Below are 26,975 nucleotides of genomic sequence, written 5' to 3' on the forward strand. Positions count from 1 at the left end.
AACAATAAGCAGCAGACTTTTACTTGTTATCATTTCTATTGGATCTTAGATCTGCGCATGCGCAATACGGGTCGGGGCTTGACCAACCGGCTCCCACTGCTCTGCTGTCTATTAACGTTTAGAGTGCTGGGGGCGGGGAGGGAGCGGATCTACAGTTGAGCAGCTGTCAACTCAACATTGTAAATAACCAACCAAAAACGATCGCCGGTTCATCTTGTTTTTGGCGTGAGAATAGTTTGGGCAACGTGAGAGCGAGAGATTGAGAGTGAAAGCGTGTGTCACACGCCAGATGCGTGAGAGTTGGCAACCCTGTTAATAGCACTGTACAATTATAGATATGAGCACTCAAAATATCTCAAATATCTATAATGCTCTGAGACAGCAATATATATTTTTTAAAGTGAACAATAAGGTTAATTATCACAATACATTTAATATAATTTTAAATTAAATATTTTTCAACTTCACATAAAGCCAACCCTGATCACTTATATTGACTTGTAACCATCTTGTAATGTATTTTTTCTAAAAGTTATTTCTTATAATTTATAATCACATAATAGTCCATACTACAGTAACGCCGTTATTGTTGGCAGTAACTAGTACTCTAACCCACTACTTTTTAAATTAAGTAACGCAGTTACCGTTACTATGGTGCGTTACTCCGTTAGTTTTTTATATAGTCAACAGCCAGGCGAACAGAGATGAGAACTGTACTTAAGTACAGTACTTGAGTAAATGTAGGCCTACATTAATTACTAAGACCGGCACAGACCCAGACTCAGCCGACGCCACTCCACCTCCACCTAAGCAACAGCGGCTGGATTTTAACCAAGGGACTGCTAGCCAGGGAAAAGTCGATAAAGCCATTGCACGGTATGTTGTAGAACACATGCAGGCTATTGCTACAGTGGAGTCACCCGCTTTCAGGGAGCTAGTTAGCATGATAGCATGTCCGGGCGGCACACGGCATATGGGACGGAAAACTTTTTCCAACTACCTGGAGAAAGAATATACAAAAATGGAAAGCCAGCTAATATCGATGCAATCCAGATTGCATATAATGCATGTCAAGTTGATCAACAGATTGTATTATTCTCCAATGCAATAACAGTACTGAAATGAAGGCTATAAGGGCATTAATGGGAGCCATTTTGTAAGTAACTAAAACTAAAACTTTTTTTAAGCAATCAGTAAAGTAACTGAGTTACTTTTGAAATGAAGTAACTAGTAATGGTAACTAGTTACTGGTTTTCAGTAACTAGCACAACACTGATTATGACACAGTATAATAGTAGCATTTTCTTTTACAAGGGACAAGGTTTTTAGTTGTTCTGCATGTTGCTTACACAAGATACTTATTGTAAAAGCAAAATAGTATTTTCTTCAAGCATTTAGTTAAACCATAAATTGTTTCTGTTTTTCTTAAATGCTGGACATTTTTCAGAGGACACAGACTGTGGGCAGATGACATTTCAGCTCTCTTATATGGTAATAAGAGGCCAGAACACACAAGCACACACCTACAGGAACACATGTGATCTGAAGCCTACACTGACAAACTGCACACTGATATTGACAAAGGCAGGCATCATTCTTCCTCCTTCTCCTTGCCCTTTATGCATTCTTGTCCTCACTCAGTGACATTTCTACATTTAAAGGATTTTGCAACCTACCACAAACTTGTCGAGCCCCGTGCCTCCTGCATTAGCTACGAAAACTCCTGAATTGTGCGAGAAGTTGAGTCGTTTTGGTCTGCGATGGAATGTCGTCCTCTCTGCCTCGCCACAGTCCATGTAGAGACGCACCTCATCTTGCTCCACCACCACCTGATGGAGGATTATATCAAATACACAAATTGTTTAGTCATTGAAATGTTCATTGTTGTTGATAAAATGTTATTCTAATATTTTGTAAAAAACGGATTGGTGAGGATGTAAGGATTCAATGAATGTGATGCCTTAATTTGTTATCATCTAAAAAAAACAATCCTTAATCAACCAAAACAAAAAAACCATTTCAAAATAAAACAAATCCATTAATTGCACATTTAACTGTTTTGGTGTGAAGGTATACCATAAAAAGTTTGAATGAAAGGTTTGAAGCAACTGAAAACGTCTCCCTGATCTTATAAATGATCATTAACACAGACAGCACATGATGCTCACCGTGAATCGTGTCCACTGCTCGGTCATATCAGGGACACTAAAGGAAGCAGCTTTGTGGCTGTGTGAAGCTTGTTCCTCATCAGTGTAGTACAGTAAGATGCTCTGGAGGCCCCCCCGCACCGGAGTGAGGGCCAAACCCAACTCCACCACCTTCTGACGGGCATCTGTGATGGCGAAGAGGACCCCTCCTCTCTGAGAGGCTGGACGCACCTGGAGTAAGCGCAAGGCAGGATTCAGAGTCATCTTTCCCACATTATAGGAACATTATAGACGTACCATTTAACATATAAATACAGTAATGTACAAGACTGAAATTGACAGACATTCCAGTACACATGTATTTAGAAAATGTTTGGGGAAAATAGACACTTTTTTAGCACTGAAAATATAGGACTCTTGCTTTATCGTCAAACTGCCACAAGGTGGCAACATAACATATTTACCATGAAGATTGTTCAGAAGAAAAGTCATGCAATGTATGTATTTACAATTTTACACAGTAAACAGTTGCTTATAGTATACTTAGTTCAATTTGTGTGTAAATCACTGCATGACCCCTTAAAACAGAATGCAGCATGTAGGGTTTGAAAAGGTTGAAAAGTATGCAGTTCTTTAGTTAGTTTTACCGTGACAATGATGGCAAAGTCTCTGTAGAATGAGCCTGGCACGAACGTCTTGGTGAGCCGACCGATGTTGGCATCAGGCCCGAGGTTGTAGGCTGGAAAACCCTCATGGCCAGGAGTAAAGGAGACGGAGGGAGGGAGGGGCACGCCAATTAACTCCGTCAGGTCCAGATGACCTCCTGAGCCTCGCTCTATCACAGAATGAGAAAATGTGTAAGTGGAAACAAAGGAGTAACATGTAGCATCCTGTTTTTCTTGACATGGGATAATTTCACTTCAACATCCTTCAATAAGTGGACCTTATGACCTAAATGCAGATAAACTTCTCTGGCGGGTGTCTGAACCCCAATTAAAACGGGCCTTCTTTGTCTGCAACCTGTGTGTTGCTGGTTAATACAAGCAACAAAAGAGAGCTATAGCTACCGGAATCATCTTGACATGACTTTAATTTGACTTGATTTGATCCAGACAGTGCCCACGCCTCGCTGCTCTGCCTCACATGGACATCATCCTCCGAAAAAGAAATGGCAGGTAATTAGAGTATTTTGTGTGTATGTGCACATTGTGAAGAGATGGCTTCACATTGTCTTGATTCCCCCCACTAAGAGTATGTCTCCCGTGGCGACTAACTCTCACCTTAGCATTCCGGGTGAGATCACCCCGGCTACCTACACTGTCATGCACACATAAAATATGTACACACACAGATAGAAAGTATTTTACATACATTGTGCACACATCAAATACACACCTCACCCACGTTAACATACACGCATACACATCAGAAAGGCCAAGATCTTGGGGTCTGTAATTCATCAACCTGACCCACTGAAAGCACCTGATGAGGGTTTTAAGGATTGTGTGTGTGTATGTGTGTGTGCAGCACAGAAGAAGCACACACACAAGTAAAGCTCTGCATATTTAAATTAATGTTGCAACAGGTGGGCACTCAATATGTGCAAACTAAACACTCACACACCCACCACACCAAAGTGGTAACACACCTCCAGCCCAGATGTGAAGTCATTAGTTCTCTGTGTAATGACTGAGAGGAACAGACTGCTGTGAGGGAGTTCATGATACAACCAGCAGGCTGTCCGGTGGCCACTGACTGCAAAGTTTAGCTTTTTATCCCCCGACTGTGAGACACATTTGAATGTACTGCTTGATACAACTTAGTGAATCCGGTCTGATAGTGACATGATGGCAGCAACATGTTGGTGATTACCAGTCATGACTTGGAAAGCAGCCATTTCACATTGTTGCTACTGTGAAGAGTTTCTCAGCCACTTTGGCCAGAGAAAGAAGAGGAAAAAAGGGCCAAATATTGGTTTGTGACTGTGAGAAAAAAGGAAAGGAATTTCTATCAGCAAATGTTGGGAACAATATGCTAGTCTTGTTATACCTCAACTGAATAAACAGCTTACATTTAATACAGATTTTATAGTAGCTGGATCAATTTTAAACTTTAAAGTAGCTACACTTCAAGCCAAAGCTGATATAGCAGCTAAGCTACTATTACTCTGCTATATTTTGAACACATATTTTTTTTAACCCAGCTAGGTCGAGGTTAGCACGCTGTGTAACATTATAGCGCTCCTAACGTTAGTCAACTACCGACTGCATTTAATTATTTAACTCTGACGCTGAATGATGTTTGCTCCCTCAAACCAGATGAATATAGAAACATATTTTCAGAGGCAGAAACGGGCTCATCCTGAAGAGGAGCAAACACAGCCTGGAACAGAGGTATTAGCAAGAGTACCTAGAAACACACGTTGGTGGGACACACGCGGGAAAGCTGAACAGTCCGACCAGTGTGATTAGCTATCCAATTAATTTGTTTGAAATATTTCCAGGCTTCAACCAGTGCTAGTGTAGCAGCAATAGAGGGTTAGGGAGCCGTGGCAGAGCCAGCTAGCTCAGAAGCAGCAGGTGAGATTGACAGCAAACACAGAGAGATATAGAAGCAGGTCAGGTTGTCAGAAAACCAGATTTCTGAGGCATCATTTCTATTCTTCTGTGCCTCATTTCTGTAATTGTGAAGCAAGCAGCACTGGATTTGATCCATAGTGGTTGAATATGCCTCCATTTACGCCATGGCTATACCACACACAGCATGGTCAATTTGATGAATGGGCTGGGCTCTACCCCTGCCTGAGCCTCCTTGCGGGCATAGGACTAGTTATCCCCGTTTCTAGTGTCAACTGTGAACGCGATTTCTTGGCGATGAACAGAAAAAGCATCACTTTGAAAAGCACAACAAATTATTATGCATTTTCTTTATAGTTCAGTTTGTGGTATTCCATTTTGCTTCATCCTCAGGTGAAAACAGACCTCCAAGGAGAACACCTGGCTGCCTGCTTGAAGATCTCCATAAATGGACCCTGTCCTGAGGCCTTCCCATAAGATAGGGCATTAGAATATTTGTTCAGGAAGCCCCGTAAAATCGGATGTCAAGACAAAGGGTGCAAACTTTGCAACAAGTAGGCTGCAAAGTTTGCACATTGTCTGAACATCTGAAGCGTTGTGTAGCCGAGCCAAATTTAATTTAATTTTGTTTGTTTGTTAGACATCCTAGTGGTGGTGTTCCAGGCGGGATTTGAACTCGGCACTTAGCCCTCAGTTACTCCAGGGAGAATGTAGTTAAATGTTAATGTATGTAATCTAATGTAAATCACTTTGGAATAAGGCATCTGCTAATTATATTTTTGGGAGAATAAACCCCACAGATCCTCAACTCCGGTGTGGCTCACTCATTTACAACGCGGGAGGGGGGGGGGGGGGGGGGGGGGGGGGGTGCCCGCCGGGGGGGGTGCCCCCACAAATAGAATCAAATTATGTGGGAAACACTGAGCTAGTTACCTTCTCTCAGTAGGCTACGAGTTTGATAAGTTCCAACTGTTTTTATTCTTCATGACCATATTTTGCCACTGCACACTCGTCTAATGTAACAAACTGAATGACCAACACAGTGATCAACATTTATTTAATTAAATTCTAGGAAAAAGCTAGGGGCAGAAAGTCAATAAGTGTAGCCTTAGCCAAGGCTAGCTGCGACTATATTTAACCCAATGTTATTAGCTACAACTGGATTTAGCTGTCTTAATTAAGTTGTGATTGTCTTTTTTAGTTGGCATGAAAACATTTCGATGTTAAAACACATATTAAGCAGCTGATGAACCAAATCTAGGCCTTCACTGCCCATGAACAAACAAAACAGATAAAGATCCACCAAATATCTTGTGAATGATTTGTGGTTGGAAAACTGATGTTAAACCTTTGTAAAAATATTTTTTACACATATTATCTTCAATTAAGTAAACTTTTTCGGGGTTTTATGCAAAGTATTAGGTTTTTATGTAAACCTCTTCAAAGACGTGTATGCTAGCCATGTACTTGCTAGCATTCTTTAGTTATGCTCAATTTTAACTAGAATCGTCACTACCGAAACAGTCACTACCGAAACAGTCACTACCGAAACAGTCACTACCGAAACAGTCACTACCGAAACATTTCGTTTTTTCACGTTTCGGTAGTGACAAAATGGAATGGTAAGCAGGTAAATCCCACCATTTTGAAATAAATGTGTTTTAAAGTTTGAAAATCAGTGTGTTACTTTAAAGGTCTGTTATTATACTATTGTTAGGCATAATATTATAGGTCTCAGATATATAAAAAACATGTCTGAAGTGTTTTGCTCAAAATACCAAACAGATCACCCATTCTAGCCACATCCCCTAATATTTCAGCCTGTTACTAAAGTGCTGATTCTGGGTCAGTAGCTTCAAACCTTCACACTTCAACATAAGGCATGTTATGAGTTAAGATTAAGCAATAAGGTTGAGGGAATATGATACAACCTTGAGAACAAAATACTGTGGTCACTACCGAAACACTGGATGTTTTGTAAAAACAAAAAACATCCATCAACTCTGGAATCAATATGATCAGTATTATGCATTTTACAAAGAAAAATTGCATTGAGATTTTTATGAATTGTATAAATTGAACTTTGATTAAAAATTCACTTTTATTAATTTAATTGTGAAAACCCTCAAGAAATATTTGTTAAAATACTATTTAGAGAAGGGAAGGTAAAACAATCTTAACAGGTTAATATAATACTTTTTTACTACAGTGTATGTAGTACTATGTTTCGGTAGTGACCATTTTTGGTAGAGGAAGAACATTCCAATACAGTCTGACAATACGATATAAAAAGGTACGGTTATTTTACTAGATATGTGTAATTTAGATATGGTACAAAATATATATGGACAAAGTTTTTGGAAAAAAACATACAAAATTTCAAAACATTTCCAACCTGACTTTGGTCCAATTCGGTAGAATGGCCCCTATACCAATGAGTAACAACGAACATGACATCATGTGGTATGGATTTAAAATAATAGACTTTGTAATAATTAAAATTGTAAATATATTTTATACAAATGTTTTAATGTGCAAACACTCAGCCGCACTTATTATTTAAGCAAACTATTAATAAAAGACAAGTTAAGTGGTCAGTCAGGCGTCAAACAATCATTAAGTTAATTGCATACAATTCTTCAGTCACCAAATTAAACACTTTGCCAGTCATCTGATCTCTCCTTCGTTTTGCGTCTCATTTTTCAACTCTAACCCCCTCCTCAAGAACCTAATCCTCATCACGTTGGCCGGCGGCCGCATGGACGCTTGATCAGCTTGAGGAGACTTATAAAGCCAATATTAACAAACCCCCTAGCGTTTCCATGTATAACCTTTTAAACCCTCCTTGACCCTGATGTGGCACAGACAAAAGCTCCCTGCCCCACTCTTTCTCTAGATTTGAAAGATTCCAACAGTTTTAATGCTAAGCACATCAGGGTACACTAACGGCCCATCCAAACGGCGGCGTACGTTGAAGCTTCAATGCTTCTGCCCATTCACTTTGAATGGGCAGAAAGGTCTAATCCAGTAACTGTTCAACCTGGTAGCCGTTGAACAAGACATTTCTCCAACACACATTTTTTTTTCCTGACCACTTTTTATTGAACTATTTATTTTTATTGTTTAAATCAGACATTGACTAAATTGTTGGTAACTCAAAGGAATACGTCACCTTACATACAAGTTGACAGTTCTAATACCAAATATGAAGCCACTCTTAGCTAGAAATCTGCCAATGGGAACTCTTTGGAAAATAAACTATTGTACTCTTAAACTCATCAGTGAAACTCACCACTTTTCCAGTGTTTCAGGAGTTTGCATTGGGCCCTAGCTTTGCTGCCAGCACCTGCATTCTCCTTTGGAGGTAAAGTCCCAGGTACTGCAGTGCTTTGACCAAAGATTTCCACTCCAGGGGTGGGTGTGGGGGGCAGTACAGACCCCTCTGTCAGAGTGCTTATCTCCGGGGCTTTCTCTGTCACCCTGTCCTCCTTTAACATCCATTCTGCTGTCCCTGGGATGTCAGAAGAACCCAGGGAGGTGATGGATGGAGAAGTGATGTAGGAAGGAATGGGAGAAGTCATAGAGATTGTGGTGGTTTTAGGTTTTGCCCAGATGAAACTCCACCATTGGGCTTGTGCGGGAGAGAATGAGAGGAAGAACAGAGCAAAAGAGAGGCGAAGGGCTCCCATCCTCTCACTTTGTCTCACATGAATAATAAGCCGGTCCTGTTAACTGCATCTATAAACTGCAACCCACGTGCCAACAGGGATGAAAGCAATACAGTGCTATGTCTCCAGCTATAGAGGATGCACTTGCAAATACCTGCAGTGTGTTTAAGTAACTCTGAGTAATCCACAAGGTCCAGTGCTGCAAGAAATATTCAAGGAACGGCCTTTCAGCTCCTTCCTTTTCTCCTCTCGTTATGTCCTTTTTGTCTCACTCCGTCTGTGTCTCTTGGTCGTTTGTGACTCCCTGACATCTCTGTCTTTCCCTCTCCCTCCCCTCTTCTCTCCCTCTTTGTAATTACCGACTCCCCCTCCTCTGGCACACACAACACAGCAGACTTCATTTTCTCTCCTTTTTTACTCAGACAGGAAGATTAGAGAGTTAGTTAGTCCATCCTCCTCCTCTTCCTCCTACTTTCCCATCTGTGTGTGTGTGTGTGTGTGTGTGTGTGTGTGTGTGTGTGTGTGTGTGTGTGTGTGTGTGTGTGTGTGTGTGTGTATGTGTGTGTGTGTGTGTGTGTGTGTGTTTGTGTGTATGTGTTTGTGTGTGTGTGTGTGTGTGTGTGTTCTCTGGGTCATACTTGGGGTCTTTTTCAGCCTATCCCTCACACCACATGTACAGTACAGCATGTCAAGTCTAATAAACATATGCACACTAACTTGGGATGAGGTACTTGGGACTGAGGATGTGGTGAGATAACAAAAGCCCATATCAAAACTGAAATGAGTCTAAAATACATTGCAGGAGCATTATCAGGGAGATGTCTTTATAAGGACATTAGGGCAAAGCATTCCTTCCTAGCCAGATGTAACATTTTATAAATAAATACAAAACATTAAAAAAAACTAAGAAAAACTTGTCATAGCCAAATAGCTGTGTAGTAAAGTAGGGTTTGGAGCTTTGCAATGCATTATGCTTACTATATCCTTTCATCAATTAAAAACTCCGTCTTTTACATATTAGACATTTTTTCTTACCCATTGACATTTCATTTATGTATCATGCATGTTTGTGCATTTATATTTCTTACTGTTTCTAAGACAAACAATTAAGCTTCCCTTTATTATTCTGGGTTTTACAATGCAACTTGATTCACTTTCACGTATTCAGTCAATTTCCTTCTTAAGACCTAGTCATATTTCAGATAAAATGCTAATTTTCTATATATTTTCTATATTTATATATTGAGACTGTTCTTAAGTTGCTTATAAATAGAGATTTGTTTTGTTTTATTGAAGACTGAGAACCCTAACCCTCCCCTTTTAAATGGCAGAGCAATAACAAAAAAGCTTTAATAGCATAACATACAAAAGTCACATGACTCAAATTAAAAAATAAACACAAAAGGTTGAATGGAAGCATTTATAAGTGTGGACTTTCTCTCTGCTGCAGCTCACTGATCAAGGAGAGAGGCAGAGAGGCCCCGTGTTGGTGATGACAAAGAGATGCCTGTTCTGTCGCATTGTGCTTCTCTACATGTTTGGTGAGGACCAGGACGAGGGATGGAGTGCTTCTGAGGATCATTGGGTGGAGGTGTTTGTTTAAGCTGAAGAGGGGTGGGGTAACACTATATGTGATGGACTATATTTTAATAACTCACTTTTGAGGAGGAATCAAATTGAAACTTCTACTAAATACAGGAAACAACTGAAATATGCAAGGGTTTACGGGTGCCGGATACAGATGAAGATGGTGACATCAGCATAACATAGGCAATGTATAACATAAGAGAAGGAAGGGTATACTGGCATTTATAGCATTTGGCGTTCCAATAATTTGTATTCATATTTTCAATTAAAAAAAAATACCATCATGTTTATGATGGAAACACCACTGATGAGATTCATAACAATTTGGTATCCATCGATATCAGAGATGCTTTTACTCATTGCATATGGCACATTTAGGCTCTTTAGGGTTGGACACATTGATTAACGCACTTTTATATACTATATATTTGTTGCACTCCCACTTTTTATTCTAACCCATGTGACATCATCCTTGTTCTCTCTCCTAACTGCCTTACTTGGGGGTGGTGGGTTGTAGGTGTTGATACATTTGATCAGACCCTGGGAGCCATGCCGGTCAGAGCACACTGACATAAAGACTGTTGTGGGAGGGAAAGGGTCGGTCTCTAACGGAGCAGATGATAGGTTTAAGATTTAAAGAGAGGGTGAGGGAGGAGACCCCCCAGGGGAAGATGCTTGATTAGTCATGGATTAGCCAGGGATAAGGTGGTGTGGAATGGGAAGGGGTGAGGATGGGTTAGAGGGGATCAGGAGGAAAGGGGGGACCAAGTTCTGGGGTTATGGTTAGGGTTAGTATATTAAGCTGAGGTGTTCCGACTATAATGGTTGGCAATTATACAGGTTTTCTCAAGGGGGAAATACGTTTTTAAAACTGTATTAACGTTTTACCCACTTGGGGGCAGCAATACAAACTGTAATAATTACATTTACATACTAACTATGAACTGTAAGAAATTATTTGTTCAACATGTGATATGAAGACTTGAGTTTGGCCGTCGCCATATAGGTTTTTCGAACCAAGAGGGTGGAGCAAAGTACCCCTGAACTTTGAACAAGAGATTTCCAAACGACCAAAAGGTTAAATTAACTTTCATGAACAGAAAACACTGTGAAATGATTGAAGTTTTAGGATGAAAATAAGAATAACACCAAGACCAGGTCACACTGTGGTAGATACCTGTCAATCAAAAGGTAGCCATTCCATAAAGCATAAGCTGCTTTATTAATGATTTGAGTCAAAATGGGTCCATAATATTTAAAATGATGTACAGGTTAAAGAAGACTTGAAAATAGCAATTGAGACCACAAACAAATTAGGAAAAAGTGTTCTGTGGTTAGACTTCTAGACAATCTGACTTATTTCTGCAACCAGTGGAGTCTCCCCATGCTGAAATAATATACGTGTAGTGCACTTCCACATTGCATTCACTTTTCAGACCTGGATAAAATATGAATTAAAGCAGTATCATGTGTTGTTTTTTTGGGCCACTAGGGGGCAGCAGTTCACACTGTGATTATAAAGTACAACATAATACAACCTTAAAGTAGTTTTGGCAATATTGTTAGTACACAGCTGGCTTTTAAAACATCCAGAAGACATGGAGCAACATTAGCATTCATTAGGAGATGGCAGATTGATGAATGTCAGTCCATTATTTATTCTCCTTTTAGTTTAGTTTTGGTCTCCAACAACTTTTGCTGTTGAAGTCCTCGAGGCTTTTTGAGAGTAATAAGAGTAAACGGCAAAAAAGAAAGTGTAAACTTTCTTGTGCAATAGCTGCTGCCCCATTCTTATGTGTGTTATCCTTTTTTCTCTAAACATGGTGACCCTGTTAAGGGCCTCTGGATTCCTGGAAGAGTCACCCTTATCACCCTTCACCCCTCTCTCTCTCTCAGTTCCCGCTCTACCTAGCAACCTCCACAACAATAAACTCTAATTGGTTTACTGTCATATTCAATCGCATGGAGATTATATGAATTTATTTACATATAAACATTAAGGTGGACACATGGACAAGAACACTTAAAATGCTGGAAACTTTGTGATATGTCACATTATTATCAGAAACATGTCCAATAGTCAGGCTTAATGGTCAATCTTAGCTCAATAAACAATTAACAACTTAACAACAGATAACAATAAAGGGGACTTAAAAAAGGGAACCTCTAACGTAGCCTTGCTCATAAATACTGGCACTCTGGCAGCACCTAGTGCTCATACACAGTAATAAATGCAGACCAGAGTAATTCCAAATGACATACCGGTCATGTTACCTTAATAAAAAGTTAAAAGGAAAAGTAGGTTAAAAACATGATCTTCCCATCACATTTGTTTCTAGGTCCATGTTTAGAAAACTTGCCACACTAAAATTTTTTACATTTTAAACGTTTTTGTTTAATACAATTTGGTTGAATATGCAGCATATTTATTAACTTTAAGCTAAGAGCGCCTAACAACCATGTTTCTAGAGAGCTTAAAAGTCAAAGTATATAGATAAAATAGAAGCATAAATTAAGAGTTGATCCAAATAAATGAAAATACAAAAAAAAAGTGAGATCAAACCTGAAAATAGATGTTTCCATGACCTCACGATTTTCCAAAACTAACCAAGATTGGGTTTATTTATGACCAAGGCAGATGTTTGTTTACTAATTTAACTCATGAAGTCAAAGAATTTTAATAAAACAATATAGTATTTTTAAAACACTTTTAGGGAGAGGACATTGTTGTCCTTTAAGAATACTGTGTGTTTCTTTAATTGACACTGCACAAAAATAAACTGCATACATTTATAATTACCTATTCAAACTCATAAAAGGGCTGTAGAGGCACATCAGATAGAAAAAGCTGGTAACTAATACCTGAAAATATTTAACTTAAAATATTACTGCAACAGTCTAGATGGCTGTCCAATTAAACGAGGCTCACGATGGTCGAAGCTGACACACAAGGATAATTTCCTTCCTGTTTTTGTGTGTTCACAAGTCCTACGTGTGAGTTTGAGTGTACAATCTCTGACAATTAGAGCGAAAGAGGTTCTGGCTCACTGCTCTAGTCTTTTTGTGCCAGAACAACACAAGAACTCATTTATGGAGCACTACAGATGGTATTGAATGTTTAACTCTTCATGACTAATTATGCTCATACATCTTTGCATGACTACTCAAAGGGACTTTGTTTTGTTTTGTCTATGTGTGTGACAGTGTTGTTTATTTAACTATACCCAAGTAGGTCTTGATTGAAACATCCACTAAGCCAACCCTAAAGCGAAATAAATGTGGGTGGGCGGGCTCAACAGGTCAACAGAGAGGACCTGTTTTCAGGTAATGGTATACCACACATGCACATTTTCAGACAGTTACGCACATGCTCACTGTAGCCACTAGGCAAGCAGTCAATGAAGCTAGTGTTGTACCTCCCCCTACCTCCTTTCCTCTCCCCCGTCTTCCGCTCCGCCTACGATGTGTTTTCATTTCATATTTCCAGGCCATGTTCAGCCAGGAAATGTTGGACTACATTTATAAGCTCTGATTGTAAAGGCCTGCCAAGAAAGTCACTAAATCAAACACTATCATCATTTTGAGTGGTGAGTCATTATTATTATTATGAAGTCAAATGTAGGTAATTTATTCAGTGATATGCATTACACAATTAATGAAGCTAAAACATCAGCAAAACCAGAATAAAGTTGTTCCAAATGTTTTTGGAAGTGGTTGCTCTTTCTTTAAACAAACTGCTTCAGGAACTTTAAAGAAAATGCTTCAGGAATGTACTGCAATGTGTTAAAGATTTGTGACTAATGCTGAAAAGTAAAAGAGGAATGATACTGACAGGAATAAATAATAGGCTTGAGAAAAATATATATATATATATATATATGTATTTATATATAAGAAGATACACATTTCTGAATATTTCCAGAAACAGAAGGTAGAAGGGAGCATGAATACAGTGGAAAGTGTGCCGACCCAGATGTAGTGAAAATAAAGTGTTCTACATCCTTTTACCTTAATAAATAATTGTTGAGGTAAGGACATAAATGATGCGAGAAATAACTGTAAATAAATATCATATATTTTAATTATAACTTATCTAAGTTGTCTTAGGAAATGAAAGTTTTTTGTCACATTAACGTTTGTAGAAATGATTGACCAAATGGTGATCTTAGCTTGTAATTTACAGCTACATCACTGAGGCAGTGTAAGCTGTTGGTTTGAAAACATCCCCTTTTGTGTCCAGGACTGCAGGTGGCAGACATAAAAATGCCTGGAATGTCAGAGATGATTTGAGATGTGTACACACACACACACACACACACACACACACACACACACACACACACACACACACACACACACACACACACACACACACACACACACACACACACACACACACACACCCACGCACACACAATCACACACACATTCACACACTCTTTGAACCCCTCTAACTCTAACAACCTCCTACCATTCAGTGAAGACAAAGGGACTACCTGCAGGCAAAGGGGCGAGGTGGCCTGGGAGTGAGTTACAGTCTGGCAGTCTATCAGTCTCCATCAGTGTTCTGCTTAATAAGTGTCCGCAGTAGAAACAGTGGGGGTGGTAGCTGGAATAGGAGCAATCATTATCATCATCATTATCATCCCTGTCATTTGTATGCTTACTATAAATAGAAATAGCCCTGGAACATAGTCCTTCATTATGCCTAAAGTGAATTATACACATATTATAATAATATGAGTATAATCCAGTGCCTATTTCAGTTTCTTTCATTTTGTACGCTTTTATACAGTTGTGGTCTCTCTATCTCCCAACACTCAAAAGAGACAAAACCCAAACTAAAAAAAGTAAAAGATTAACTGAAAGCAATTATAAATACATATTATGATGGAATTTGTGTGAATTTCTTCGGCCATGATAATCCCATAGTTATAGCTCACATTGTGACAACCCTAGTGACAAATTATTCCTAAACATGGTAATAGAGGGGGAGGATGGGCAGAGGAAGGGAGGAACTGAAAAAGAAAAACGAACCAGAAAGCGGCTTCTTTAGGAAAAGAAAAGAACATAAGAAAGATAAAATGAGATGAAGGGAATTAGGAGTCAAAGAGGTTATCACAAGGAGAGGTTGACCCCAGGGTAAGATTAACCTGAACTGACCTGCCCCCACACACCCATCCACACACACACACACACGGTCGATTATGTCCTATCACGTGGCACCACACAAGCCCCCCCAGAATTCACATATACACAAAATCAGTGTGGCGGGGAGGAACGACACGCCGACCCCCACGACTCCTGCGCACGGGAGTCGGAAAAGCGACGTCCGCCTGTGCGGCCCCCGGAAGAGTTGGGACCGGAACCGTAGGCCCTGATTCCGAGACAGGGGTCGAGGCCGGGGGGCGGCCCCGTTGCGGAGGTCGAGCCAGCACCACCGGCTGGTCTAAGTCCAGGTGAGCAGCCTTCACCCGGTCCACCGAGACGTGCTCGGCCTTATCACCTAGGTCGACCACAAGGTGTTTGTCCCCGTGCTCCAGAACCCGGAAAGGCCCATCGTAAGGGGGCTGTAGGGGTCCCCTGTGCGCGTCGTGCCGGATAAACATATGCCCCGCCGAGCGGAGCTCCACGGGAACCCGGGACACCTGAGTACCGTGCCGAGCAGTAGGGATCGGAGCAAAGGCCTCAGCGGCATCCTGCAGGAAAGCCCGCTGGGCCGTCGCCGACCAGGGAGCCGATGCGTTGGGGAGGAAATCCCCCGGAACCCTCAGCGGCTGACCGTATACCAATTCCGCCGTGGAGCACTGCAGATCCTCCTTAGGCGCGGTCTAAGCATCACCCAAGGCAGCTTGTCGACCCAATTACCGTCCGTAAGGCCGGCCTTGAGGGCCGCCTTCATGGAGCGATGGAACCGTTCACAGAGGCCGTTAGCCTGAGGGTGGTAAGCGGTAGTCCTGTGCAGTTTAACCCCCAAACCACTCGCCACGGCGTTCCAGAGCTCGGACGTGAACTGTGAGCCCCTGTCCGAGGAAATGTCTGACGGGGTGCCAAAACGACACACCCACGTCGCAATGAAAGCTCGGGCAATGTCTGCGGCTCATGTTGACACGAGAGGAACCGCCTCCGGCCAACGGGTCGTCCTGTCATGGTGAGGAGGTAGGAAAAACCCTGAGAGGAGGGCAATGGACCAACCAGGTTGATGTTGACGTGGTCAAACCTCCTCTCAGGCACCAGGAAACGCTCCAAAGGGGCCTTCGTGTGGCGGTGCACCTTAGCGCGCTGACAAGCCATGCACTCACCAGCGCAAGTCCTCACGTCCTTTTTCAGCCCATGCCAGACGAACTTCGCGGCCACCAAGCGCACCGAAGGCTTAACGCCGGGGTGTGACAGGCCGTGCACTGCCTCGAACACAGAGCGCCTCCAGCTGGCGGGAACGACTGGCCGCGACAGGCCCGTGGAAACGTCACACAGGAGGGTAACGCCCGCGTCGCCGAACACAATGTCCTCCAAGCTCAGCCCCGCGCCCTCCACCTTCAGAGCCTGGACGCCAGGGTCTGTGACCTGGTCCGCCGCCATGCGAGTATAGTCCAGGCCCAACTGGACGGCTCCAATGACGACTCTGGAGAGGCAATCTGCAACCAGGTTCGACTTGCTAGCCACGTGCTTAATGTCTGTGGTGAACTCCGAGATGTAGGAAAGCTGCCGCTGCTGACGTGCCGACCAAGGCTCCGCCACTTTAGACATGGCGAACATGAGCGGCTTGTGGTCGACAAACGCCGTAAACTCACGGCCTTCCAGCAAAAAACGGAAGTGCCGCACGGCCAAATAAAGTCCAAGGAGCTGTCGGTCAAAAGCGCTGTACCTGCGTTCTCTGGGCGTCAGCTGGCGGCTGAAAAAGGCGAGTGGCTGCCAAGCGACCTCCACCCACTGCAGCGTAGTCCGATGCGTCTGTGGTAATGGAGATGGGAGCCGTGGATGATGGATACGCCAACAGGGCCGCCTGAGCCAACATGGTCTTGACCTCCGTGAAAGCAGACGCAGCTTCCGCCGTCCAGTCGATCGCCTTGATGGGGGTCATACCTTTCAAAGCCTCATACAGCGGCCGCATAATGTGAGCGGCCCGGGCGATGAAACGGTGGTAGAAAGTCACCATCCCCAGAAACTCACGGAGCGACCGGGCTGTGAGTGGGCGAGGAAAAGCCGCAACAGCCTCCACCTTCGCCGGCAGTGGTGCTGCACCGCCTTTGGTGACGCGGTGTCCGAGGAAGTCAATGTCAAACACCCCGAACTGGCACTTTGCAGGATTGATGATCAACCCGTGTTGGCTGAGCCTCGCGAAAAGGGCTCGGAGGTGCGACAGGTGCTCTTCCACCGATGCGCTGGCGACGAGTATGTCTCCAGGTAGACGAACACGAACGGCAGATCCCGCAGCACCGAATCCATCAGGCGCTGGAACGTTTGGGCGGCGTTCTTGAGCCCAAAACGCATCCGCAGGAACTCGAAAAGTCCAAACGGCATTATCACTGCTGTCTTAGGGACGTCTAGGGGATGCATGGGCACCTGGTGGTAACCACGCACCAGGTCCACTTTCGAAAACACCGACGTACCGGCCAGATGTGCCGAGAAGTCTTGAATGTGCGGCACCGGGTAGCGGTCGGGTGTCGTGGCGTCGGGTGTCGTGGCGTCGTTGAGGCGGCGGTAATCCCCACAAGGGCGCCAACCACCGTTCGGATTGGGAACGACGTGTAGAGGAGAGGCCCAAGGACTGTCAGAACGGCGGACGATGCCCAGGCGTTCCATGGTTGAAAACTCCGCCCTCGCTACTGCAAGCTTAGAAGGGTTCAACCGCCGGGCCCTGGTGTAGACTGGGGGACCTTCGGTGGTGACGTGGTGCTCCACCCCATGCTTGGTGGTGAGCGCGGAGACGGTGGGCAGCGTCAGGTATGGAAAGTCAGCCAACAGCCTGAGGAAAATGTCCGCTCCCGACAGCGAGCCCGACAGCCACGTATGCTGCCTTGCCAAGTGTACATACGAGGGAGGAAAACGTCAAGGCATCAACCAAGCGTTTATTTTTAACGTCCACAAGGAGTCCGTGAGCACATAAAAAATCCGCCCCAAGGAGGGGAAAAGAAATGTCTGCTGTCACAAAAAAAGTTTTTCGGATTTCATATCGCATTAACACCATATCCATACATGCATTGCGGCTAAAACATCCAATCAGCAAGCTTAAACCATAGCTGAGGATATTGGGTAATCAGTTCAGTGGCTGTGTATCGCAATGATGCTCGAAATGTCCCTTATAGGCCTACGTCTGTTTCCGGTTATTTTTATTTTGAAATTCAGTTCCTGACGGATGCCAAAAAAAGCCCGAGATTATGGAATTAAACAAATAAATAAAAACAAGGATAATTGTGTGTTATTGGTGAGTAAATAACAGTGTGTTATTTAGAAAAGAATAACAAATTAAGGAAAAAAAGGATTAAAAAAAATACAGATTTCAGTATTCTGAGGCTCTGAGCCCCATTTCTTTTCCTCACAGACGACAAAAAAAGTCCGACATTATACGATTTAAAATAAAAACAATAATCGTGGCTTGATATTGAGTAAGAACATGTTTTTATGAACCCCACAGCTTCCGGTCTTCCAAGACCCGAACGGACAAAAAGACGTGCTGCAGGCACGAAACATACTACCAATAATTAAAATCGTTCTGTGTGACACGACAAAAAGGGGAAAATCGTGTTGGTGAACACGAATCAATAGATTAAATGTTGTGACTATAACACGAAATGCCGTAAGACAGGGTTGCCATACAGCATTCAAGTTATTTGTGTTTAAGCTGTAAAGAGCATCCTGCAGCTGGAAAACCAAACGAGAGCATTGAGAGTCAAATTGTAGGTCATCAAAAAAATAGGCTAAGACACTGCAACATGAAAGCGTTATAAACCTTTTTTATGAAAGTTTGTTACTGCAGCATCACTTTTCACGTTCATTCTTAATGTAAAAACATAGTTTTGTGCAGCATAAAGTCAATTCTAAATATCATAAAATACAACTGTTTGGTTTGGTGGCTGTAAGCAATGCAAATAGCATATTTTTAATTCTGTCATAAAAAAGACAGGTTAAGATACTCCTATGGAGGCATGTGATTGCAGCACGACTTGCAACATGGGAGCTGATTAGTTTAATGTTGTACAAGCTGCCTGCCGTTCCACAGGTAATTAACACAATAACCAAGACTCAAATCTGGATGAACTTCTGACTTTGGACACAGACACTCACACACATTACAAATACACAGAAGTTCTCTCAATGCCACACTGTATGATAAAGAATGCACTGTTTGGAGTTGCTATGAGGTCAGCGGCGGACATCTGCAGAGGGGCCGTTTCCATTACATCCAGTGGCCTGGCTTTCACCCTTACCCCCCACCCACCAGCCTTCTCCTTAGTTTGCAGCTCATCAATGTATTTTTTTTCTTCCAAAAGCTACTGCCAGCTGAGATGCAGCTTGAGACCATAGACTGCTTGAGACAGAAGGACAGTGCCATGAGCAAGACAGGTAGGTATTACATTGGCGGCAAAATCTGTTGTGATTTGGTGTACACTACAGACCCCAATCACTTTGCTCCAAACCTCTGATAAACATTTGCTTTTGTGTCTTTGCCTGCTTTTGCTTTTGTGGTAATACAATTTGATACAAAATATTTGTTGTATCATGATAAAGTGCATTTACACTTGCTACGATTATTATAATATTAACATCATATGAAGAATAATGTTATTATTCTCAGACAAGGAAACAGATTCCTAGAACTTAAGTTCATAAAAACTAGTAAATATGTCAGAAAAAAGTAGCACAAAGAAACATTTTCCAGAAAAGTTTCTGTACAATTGATTGCATACAGTGTCTTCAAACAATCTTAATTTAATAATTTGTACATGTATTATGAAACAATCTTGTAATCATTATTTTAACTACTGGGAGCAGAACATTCAGATAAGCTGTTAAGTATCAAACGAACCAAGCCAGTCGAGCCATTTCTTCAAAGATACGGTATCATAGATACAAGCTGGTCTGGACTGTTTACATCCGTTTATGACCTGATTATGCATGTATGGGGCACAGTTCATTGAATGTAAGACTCTCAGTGTGTGTTTGTGTGTGTTGGCGGGTGTTTGCTCAGCTGCGAGTGTTGTTCTCAGAGCAAACAACCTCTTAGAGCTTCTCGCATCGACTCATCTCCTCCTCCAATACGAATGCTAATGAAACACATGGGAGGCACAGTAATGGGGGAATTCTTTGACAAATGTGATGAGAAATGGCTGGAATGAAAGACAACCTTTAGAGAAATGTGATAGGAAAATATTATCTCATCTTCCCTCTACAGCCCCCCCTGGCAGAGTACCATCTATTGACGTCCACCCACTGAAGTCGCAGCACAAAGTTCACTATTGTTTGGAGCTGCGGAAGTAAAATACATTTTTGTATTCCTGTCTCTGTAAAGACTTTCTATAGACAAGTGCAGGTGAATGCACATGCGATGTCAGCACTAGACAAAGATGAAGTATTGTTAGAGTACAAAAAACTTCCCACCATCCTCTCTTGCAATACCCAGTGTATTCTGGATAAGGCACAGCATCAAGTCATTTATTTACATGGGTTTCAGGCTGATTTCTCAAAAGCTTAAATAACTGGTCCGAAATTGGATTTCCCCTCAAACCCCTAGAAGGACCTGGGACATTTATCTAGTGGTCAATTTGTCTTAAGTTCCCTGGGCACATTCTGTCCTCCTTTAGTCATAGGAGTAAAAATATTTCAGAACTGTCCTGCCCCTCTAGGAGTCCCTAAGGAATCATAGATGATGTTGAATGCACAAAGGAATATGTTTTATAAAAAAAAAACATGTTTCATCAAAGGCCGGGTAGTGGAAGGAGACTAAGTCCATAGAAAGAAGTGCAATTTCAGAAGTACCTTTTTAGCAATTAGCGTATTTTTAAGGTTGTAAAAAGTAATATTTGTAATCCTTTGTAAAAAGCTCCAGTCAGTTAAAGTGATACATAAGAAAAGGAATGAGATATTATAGTATTGTCAATGTTAGACCAACATCTTTTTCACAGGCAACAATAGAAGCACATCCACACAGCCTCGGGGAAAGAAGTGAAGAAGAAGAAGGATTTATGCTGTCGTGTCTAATACAAGGGCAAATAAGAAATCTTTCCAATCTAAAACACCAGGTTCGTGCAGGATTTCAGTTTCCGATTGATTCTCCAATTACATTACACAGGAATTGGGAATACGCATGGAATGTTGTCATACTCTTCCGGAAGTCTACTTAAAGAGGACAGAGCAGAGGAAACAATTATCATGTTAGTAATTTAGTGTTGTGACTGACAGATTTGTCCTTCAGGAAGACTGTGTTGATGTGTGTGTTTAATTATAGTGCTCTCCATCTGCAAACAGCTACATGGCCATCCTTTTAGTAGCCACAGACCCAAATATGCAAAAGCATACTTGAGCATAAACAGGCACACAGAAGAACGTTGTACTTCCTACTTATCTCTCAAACAAGGTATTGAAAGTTAACTCAAAATAAGAAGGTGAACATGCAATTTTACATTTCTCTTATTACATTTGACTAGAGTGACCAGCATGACAACTTTCTAAAAGACAGAGCAGTCTTTGTGGGAGTTTGTGATTTTTTCTGTCACACATTCATTTTTTATTCAGACAAAACCAAAACAATTTAACTAAACAAAGCAAGACAGGTATAACATCTGCCCTACATAAAAATGAACCTGAGTGCAGGTCAGGTTTATTTTCGTCAGTCAGCAAACTACTTACCGTCTGATAGCATCTCTGTTATTTTAAAACAAGTAAAGGAAGCAAAGCAGAAAATACGTTGTAAAAATACTACTGGTAAAAATGTGTACCATGATATGTTTTGCTTTGAAATTTAAAAAAACTTTAAACTTTAAACAAAATCTGAAAAAATTGGTTAATTCAAGGCTTAATTCCAATTATAGTTAAAAACAACAATTACTAAATGCTGCTTTTGTTTGTCTTATCCAAAAGTGGGCTGAATCCTTTTGGTTTTGACATAAAACAAGTCAATTGAGGACATTTCTTTTGGCTCTGGGGTTTACATTTTTACAAAAGAAAAATATGAATTGATAAAATATTCGGCAAATGAATTGGTGATGAAAATTCTCACTTAATTTAACTATATATATCTACTCCAAAAAGATACTAAGTTTGACTAAGTAGAAATGTTTTTGCTTATTCATACCTAGAGCAGGCAATACTCAGAAGTTTTGGATTGTATCACTCTTAGTGAAAAGCATTCATTGTATGTTTCTATCACAGAAGCATAGATAGCGCGGAACAATGATAAGGATTCATGCTCAACAGTCACTATGGAAACGGTGTACACAAACAACAGCAACAGTCTCCTTTCTAAAAAGCATTACTTTAAGAGCTGTAAATCAGAATTGTTATATTAAAAATCATCACGTCAATCAAAAAAAATGCTTCATTTATTAGTTTAACATCCTCTACAAAAACACAACATATTTTTCTGGCTTTATTTGAAATCAAAGCACTCTTTTCCTCTATGCTGTAATGGGAACCAACGTCAAGAACTACATCATCTCAGTGTGCATCACATCATGGAAAACACAAGACCATGTTCAACGGAAAGTCATAAGACCCTAAAAGAAACTGCCATTCTTATTTTCAAGTTTCCAGTGACTGTTATTTTCCCCATCCCATAGATCCGACCGTTAAACACATACGGCAATGACACCTTTTACAGTTGGCCCATTGTGCCCAACTGTGTTCAAATCAAAGTTAATCTGCCTCATTGAGCACATTCCAGACAGGACGTCGCTGCAGTGAGGGTGTTCAGTTCTCTAATATACTGAGGACATTTAGGTATAGGTTCTTTCATGCAGCTATGACACTCTCTGCCAGGTTTTCAGACTCATAAAACACTAAATGGAGCTTGCTGGGAGTTTTATTCCAGGAACAGCAGAGACCATAAGGTCAAGAGCGGAAGAAGCAAAGACTTAAAGGTGGGAGTTGGGGGAAACATGTTCTTGACAGCAGAAAACGTACAGAAAACATACAACAACCAAAGGAACCAAAGTATGGCTTGTAAGAGAGGATCTCAACAGTAAATGATGGGATTTGGTTTTACAGTACAGAGGGGCGGCTCGTACAAAAAGGACTCCCACTGGGTTCACCTCACAATCATTTATATTGGCTAAACATGGAACCCTTTCAGAGCAACTCAACCAATGCTAAATGGAAAGTGAAGGTTCCTGGAGGCAGCAATAAGAATGTTTTTTGGAGGACAGGGTGAAATTTGGAGTCTGGAAAACAGAAAAATAAGTCCTATCTATGAATGTAGATGCCTACAATGATGCTCTCTAAACCGAACACACTGACTAAAGCAACTAAATAAAAAGAAAGATTATTGAAATGTGTGAAAACGATACACGCTCACGTTATTGTTTAAGATTGTTTTTGTCAAGATTGATGTCTGTGCTGAATGCCAGTTATTGTAGGTTAATAGCTGCAAAGGTGTTGAAAACACCAGCTTAACATCGACACTACGAAGCACCAAAAGAAGAAAAACAAGCTTTTTTAAATTGACCATCCTATGTGTGGATTCTGTCTGAGAGTCTCTTTTCAACTGGGTTCATATTAGCTGTTGCTCCAGAATAGTATTCAGGCATAAGCATTGAAGGACTCTGATATCATGACATTGTGTACAATTGGGACACAGGTTTGTGGATATTTTTATGATCACAAGACAGTCCCTCTATCCAGCAAGCCTGTGGCATTCCGCAATGTTATGAGCTGTGTTCAGTGTAGATAAAGTACTTCTTCTAAATCATGAAGACACACTGTAACCTGGATTCTTTCTGAACTTCTGTAAATGATAAAACATATTTTTTTCCCTTCATCCATTGTCAAAAATCAACCACCACATACTTAAACGTGCTGACATTAATCTGGTCCAGGGACAAGTGTGTTCTCAACATTGCTTTTCAAAGCTCCGTGTGAACCAACCCACACCGACCCCTCTGATGTTCTCAAGCACACAAACAGCAAGTGCAGTGCAGATGAAACCCCTCACACCATTACCATACAAACTAAACAGTTCATTTCTCACCCTGGTGCAGCGTTTGACTCGTCTGCCACTTCCAGCTACCTCATTGTACACAGACAAACACACACTTTCGGGATAAAGGGGGCAGAGGAAGCACAGCCTCTGGCCAAACAAACAAACTCTCTCCCTCCTACAGAGCTGTATAAGAAGATCCTCACAGCAGGGAGTAACTACGGAAACCACAGCAGCTGACACAGGTGTGAACATGGGAATTGAAAAGGGACTGACCGCATATTATTGGTTTGTAATGAAGAGTGGATGACTGGTGAAATTTGACTCTAGATTAGAAGTTATCCGGAAAAGCTGTTCATTTGATAACTCTTTTACATTAGAATTGTTGCTTAACTGCAACCTTTTGGTCAGTTTTTTAAAAATCTTGGCCAGGTATTAAGGCCCATTCTCATGCACCCGCAAAAATGGTATGCCTCATAAGTCTATCCTTAAACCCAATCATTATTTAGTTTTTACTGCCAACAACATGTAGATGACTCCAGATCACTAATTGGCTTCGACCTTGTAGATACATGTAGTCATCTAAGTCCATTAAGTCAAATGGGTCTTCAGTGAAGTTCTACGTGTAACATTTTCTTTCACATAATACGACCAAACAGGGATTTCGACATCTCTTCCCAAATATTCACCATGTTATTTGTTTTAAATATTAAGAAGTCAAAACAGCCTTGATTATAACTAAGACATTGGGATTAATGGGATAAAAAACAGGAGAGTTCTCAGGGTCTTTTGTTCCCCATCTAAATTGATCACCTTTGTTCTTAGCAATTATTTTTCAAGGGTAAATAGTTTTATGTTTTCCCGGGGTCAATATCTTGAAATCAGCCACGTACAATTTAAAGTCAGCTGATGTTCCTTGGAACATACAGTATTACCTCAAGTGTGCAGGCAAGACTTGACATTTGACATTAATATGTGCATCATGAACATTCAAACCGAATTGTAAATCTCCCTTTGTTGTTCTGCTATTTGAACTGTAAAGATAGCTATTACTAATATCTCACAATGAGGACCCTAAAAACATAGGTGAGACCTATAACCCCAAGAAACCACATCTAAATGTAATACAAGTTTGCGAAGCCCTGCTTAGTCGCAAATAAGCAGATTAGAATGGTAACAGTTTCAGATTTAACAAATGATATTCTTTGTAAATGTCGCAAGAAGGTCTCCAAGATTTCAGGTTGAGATAAACAAAAGCATGATTCTCATTTCTCCATCTACTGAAATGACCACTGAAGCATGCACATTTTATCCACTAGCTAGATGGCTAATCACGCTAACATTAGCATCATAAGTTGTTTGCACTTGGAAAAGTAATGAAATGGCCAAAGGAACCTAACCTTGTGACACACATAAAGCATACAGTAAAAAGGACAGGATGCCATGAATCTGATCAAAATTATCCAAAATGGCTGTGACTGTGTTGTACATGAGAAACTAAAGCATTTCGTTTATTAGAGCTTTCCCAGATACTTATTCATAGTTAGCTTTTACCTTTAAATGGAAACTGGTATTTACTGCTTAATGATACAACACACACTTAATTGTTTCATGGTCTTTAACTTGCTAGTAGGGTTCATAGATTAGTTAGGACCATATAATCAACAAAAGGGAAAGCTCCGTTAATGAAGCATTTGCTTGATCAATGCCAAATTGATCCATTATATTTGTGTGTTTCTTTATAGTTACAGTGTAAAGAAAGAGCAGCAGCAGCAACAGCAGCAGCAGCATGAATCTTACCTTCTATAACCTGCAGGGCAGTGGCCAGCCAGCACAGCAGGAGTAGATGCAGGGCAAGAAACCACCTGAGGAAACACATCATTCACAACAATCAAGTTTTGTTCAGGCAAAAAAAAAAAGTTAAATACAATTATCATAACGTTAATGGCTGATGTAGAGAGGGAAAGTGTTTAAATGAAGAGGCAATTAGGCTGTCCATAGAAGAAGGGTTGCTACATCACAGGTCTCCTCTGAGGTGCAACTTACATTTAAGATAGGATGCTTTCGTACACTCAGAAAAGGTAAAGTAATGTTTAATTGCCTTACCCGTGAAACATTTTAGCGAGTGAAGGAATACAAATCCAGGTTGGGAAGTGAGCTCCAAGTGCATGTGTGTGATGGAATTCCGTCAAAGTCCGTGATCCCTCTGCCTCACTGTGCAGACCTGAAGTCACACTAATGCTGCTCTCTCTCTCTCTCCCTCCCTCTCAGTACAAAGGCTCTCTCAGTTCAGACCCACAGAGTTGGAAATGTGACTCCCTTGGAGGAAAGAAAACTCCCCCCTTACTCACTCAGTGGACCCTCTCTCCTAACCTGCAGCTTTAGTTAAGTTATTTTCAATAATAACAATATGATGACCATCATTTAAGGAAAATGTTTCCATCTTTGAATCCATTTTTCTTATGATAATATTGTTTTACTTTAAAAAAAAAAAAAAAACTCTTTTCAGACTGTTTTGTGTGTATCTAATATCAGATATATATATTTCAAAAACACATGTTTATCAATGAGTTATTCAAAAAAATAATGATCAGTGATTTATAGCAAATATAGCATGGGTGAATTAAAGTGTAAGATAGCCTTGGTCCAAATAAATGCTGTTGGAACTGCTGACACTTCCCATGTATTAGTATTATGTATGCACCCTGTGTAGCCCTTAAGTTCCCATTAGGTATGGTGCAAACAGGACATTTCTCATGGCAGCCTCATTATTTGCCTCAAGATCCAGAAAACAATAATTTATGGTTGAGTAATATTAGTCCTACATTTAATCTGTGTGTCAGTTCATTTCTGGTAATATTTGAAT

General features: G+C 41.1%; 1 protein-coding gene across 9 annotated transcripts in view; it reads right to left on the reverse strand.

Annotated features, from left to right (window-relative positions):
* Positions 1–26,400, reverse strand: part of col15a1b (collagen, type XV, alpha 1b) — a 60,267-nt gene extending 33,867 nt beyond the window's left edge. For 4 of the 9 annotated variants that reach the window (XM_034199081.1, XM_034199083.1, XM_034199080.1 and 1 more), the window contains exons 1-4: positions 8,016–8,700; positions 2,795–2,982; positions 2,169–2,378; positions 1,677–1,829 (exon numbers count right to left, since the gene is read on the reverse strand). In XM_034199081.1, coding sequence (XP_034054972.1) covers positions 1,677–1,829; positions 2,169–2,378; positions 2,795–2,982; positions 8,016–8,412 — 948 coding nt within the window. In that variant the 5' untranslated portion in view covers positions 8,413–8,700. Of the gene's footprint in view, positions 1–1,676; positions 1,830–2,168; positions 2,379–2,794; positions 2,983–8,015; positions 8,701–25,909; positions 25,975–26,215 lie in introns of those variants that run through there. The other 5 variants (XM_034199086.1, XM_034199085.1, XM_034199087.1 and 2 more) reach the window with 4 other exon arrangements.
* Positions 26,401–26,975: the final 575 nt, after the last annotated feature.

This window comes from Gymnodraco acuticeps, unplaced genomic scaffold, assembly GCF_902827175.1.
Source record: "Gymnodraco acuticeps unplaced genomic scaffold, fGymAcu1.1, whole genome shotgun sequence".
In the NCBI taxonomy this organism is placed as follows: Eukaryota; Metazoa; Chordata; class Actinopteri; order Perciformes; family Bathydraconidae; genus Gymnodraco; species Gymnodraco acuticeps.